Source organism: Phragmites australis, chromosome 14 (assembly GCF_958298935.1).
Source record: "Phragmites australis chromosome 14, lpPhrAust1.1, whole genome shotgun sequence".
Lineage (NCBI taxonomy): Eukaryota > Viridiplantae > Streptophyta > Magnoliopsida > Poales > Poaceae > Phragmites > Phragmites australis.
Genome location: NC_084934.1, coordinates 1,532,765 through 1,535,482, shown reverse-complemented (window position 1 = coordinate 1,535,482; position 2,718 = coordinate 1,532,765). Strand labels below are relative to the sequence as shown.

Sequence of the window (2,718 nt, the reverse complement as noted above, 5' to 3'; positions counted from 1 at the left end):
ATTTTCAAGTTGAGGCTGTTGTTGCTCCCCTTGATCTATGGCAATAGCTTCCATGGGTTCCTGAAGCACAGGTTCCACATCTTCATTCATTGTTGCCACAGGAGGGACAACAACAGGTGCTTGCATCACAGTGTCTTCCACTGTCGGTGCAGCTACAACGAGTAGTGAGAAGAATGGCTCATGAGTCAACGGAGTGGGCACATATTCCCGCTTCTCCTCAAGGTCAAACTCTCGAGCTACCACGCTCCCCCTCATCATCTCATCTTCTAGGAAGATTGCGTGTCTCGTTTCCACAAACTTTGTATGTCTATCAGGGCAGTAGAAACGATAACCTTTCGATCTTTCAGGATAGCCAATGAAATGGCAACTAACTGTTTTGGGATCTAGCTTCCCAATGTTTGGGTTAAACACCTTGGCCTCAGCTGGGCTCCCCCACACACGTAAATGCTTTAGTGAGGGTACTCTCCCTGTCCACAACTCATACGGTGTCTTGGGCACCGATTTACTTGGTACTCTATTGAGAATATGGATTGCTGTCTTTAATGCTTCTATCCATAGACCCAATGGTAGGGATGAGTAACTCATCATACTACGCACCATATCCATCAGGGTACGGTTACGCCTTTCAGCTACTCCATTTTGCTGAGGCTCGCCCGGTGTAGAATACTGGGCTACTATTCCATTTTCTTGTAAGAACCTTGCAAAAGGTCCAGGAATCTGTCCATACGGGGTATGACGACCGTAGTACTCCCCTCCATGGTCAGATCTGACTATCTTAATCTTTAAACTGTGTTGGTTCTCAACTTCTGCTTTGAATATCTTAAATTTATCCAATGCTTCTGTTCTTTCTTTAATTGGATAAATATAGCCAAAACGGGAGTAATCATCTGTGAATGTTATGAACGAGTCAAAACCATCCACACTTTTCACAGGAAATGGACCACATATGTCTGTGTGGATTATTTCTAATATTCCTGTGCTTCGTTTGGCATTTTTCTTAATTTTCTTTACATATTTTCCTTTTATGCAATCTCTGCATTGCTCTAAGTCTGCGAACTCTAATGGAGGAAGAATATCATTCTTTACTAGTCTCTCTATTCTCCCCCTCGAAATATGGCCTAAACGACAGTGCCATAATTTCGACGACGCATCTTGAGTTCGCTTTCGTTTTCTGTTTACATCCGCAGACGAGGATACGTTTTCACTATCACATATAACATTTACTTCATCACGTAGTGATAACAAATATAACTCATTTTGTAAGATAGCAATCCCAACACATGCATTATTGAATGTTATCTTACATTTGCCATTTCCAAAATGGCAATCATATCCGTCATTGTCCAAACATGAAACACTAATCAAATTCCTCTGTAAAGAGGGGACATAAAGCACATCTCTAAGAATTAATGTGAATCCATCAGCAAGCTCCAGAGGAAGGTCGCCAACGGCTTCAACATCTGCTTGGACTCCATTTGCGACTTTAACGTGTCTTTCGCTTCTTTGCGTAGTCCTCGTCGAACGGAATCCCTGTAATGAGTTTGCAACATGAACAGTTGCTCCTGAGTCAATCCACCATGTAGATTTCGAATAACTCACATACAGGATTTCATTTATGAACGTAATAATGTTCTCACCTTTCTTTGCCATTATCATTTTCAAGAATTCGGGACAGTCTTTCTTGTAATGCCCCGTTTTCTTGCAATGAAGACACTGATCTTTCTCCACTGTGAATTTCTTTTGTTGATGCTGCATGGGGCCTTTGCCCTTGCCCTTTGGAGAGTTGGCATCGAAATTCTTTTTCTTGTTATTCTCTTTCACATAGTTGATGGAACCACCATGTGAAGCTTTTATCCTTTCCTCTTCTTGCACACACATAGCAATGAGCTTCTCTAAATCCCACTTCTCGGGCTGTATGTTGTAGTTCACAACAAATGTATCAAACTCTTTTGGCAAAGAAGCAAAAATCAAATGGATAAGGAACTCATCCTTTAGAGCCAGATCCATTGGTTTGAGCTTGGATGCCAAGTTGCTCATCCTCAGTATGTGCTCTCTTATGCCACTGCCTCCACCTGAGTATCTTTCTGTTACCAGCTGCTTTATCAGCTGGGTAGCATAAGTCTTTGAAGAGCCAGTAAACTGACTCTTTATTCTGTTCAGGTACTCAGTGACAGTGTCACACTCTGGGATCGAACCCACAATAGCAGGCTCAATCGTGTTCTTTATCACTGCCAAACATTTCTTGTTGGCAGTGACTCACTTCCTATGCTCAAGGTCATAGGCCATCTTTTGGGATTGATAATCCCTATCTCTGGTTGCCCAAGCAGCATCAGCCTCGTTTGTCTCCCTCACCGGTGCCACAGGATCTGTAGGACACGGTGTGGTGACTACCCAATCAACCTCAGCCAAGATGAAGGCTAGGTCGATCTTCTTTTTCCATTCTGAATAGTTGTCACCTTTCAGAGTTGGAATCTCATTGATACAACCCATCAAGTTGTACCCTCCTGAAAATACAATTCAAATAATGTGAGAACATGAAATGACACCACAATTGCATGCCTTGATTGCAACGTTGGTTAAAATCAAAACATACAACTGTTCCCTGCACTAATTCTATATCACCGTTGGGCAGAAATAGAATTAATACATGAGATTATACATTAATATTATTATAATATTGCTATTAATCAACGTTGGTCAGAATAATAACAAAATTAT

At 41.6% G+C, this 2,718-nt stretch overlaps 1 protein-coding gene across 1 annotated transcript; it reads right to left on the bottom strand.

Annotated features, from left to right (window-relative positions):
• Positions 1–1,396: 1,396 nt before the first annotated feature.
• Positions 1,397–2,302, bottom strand: LOC133890080 (uncharacterized). The gene is made up of 2 exons (XM_062330527.1): positions 1,638–2,302; positions 1,397–1,530 (listed from the first exon to the last, which is right to left on the bottom strand). Exons 1-2 carry the CDS (start codon positions 2,035–2,037, stop codon positions 1,484–1,486), a joined length of 447 nt encoding a protein of 148 aa, XP_062186511.1. The 5' UTR covers positions 2,038–2,302; the 3' UTR covers positions 1,397–1,483.
• Positions 2,303–2,718: the final 416 nt, after the last annotated feature.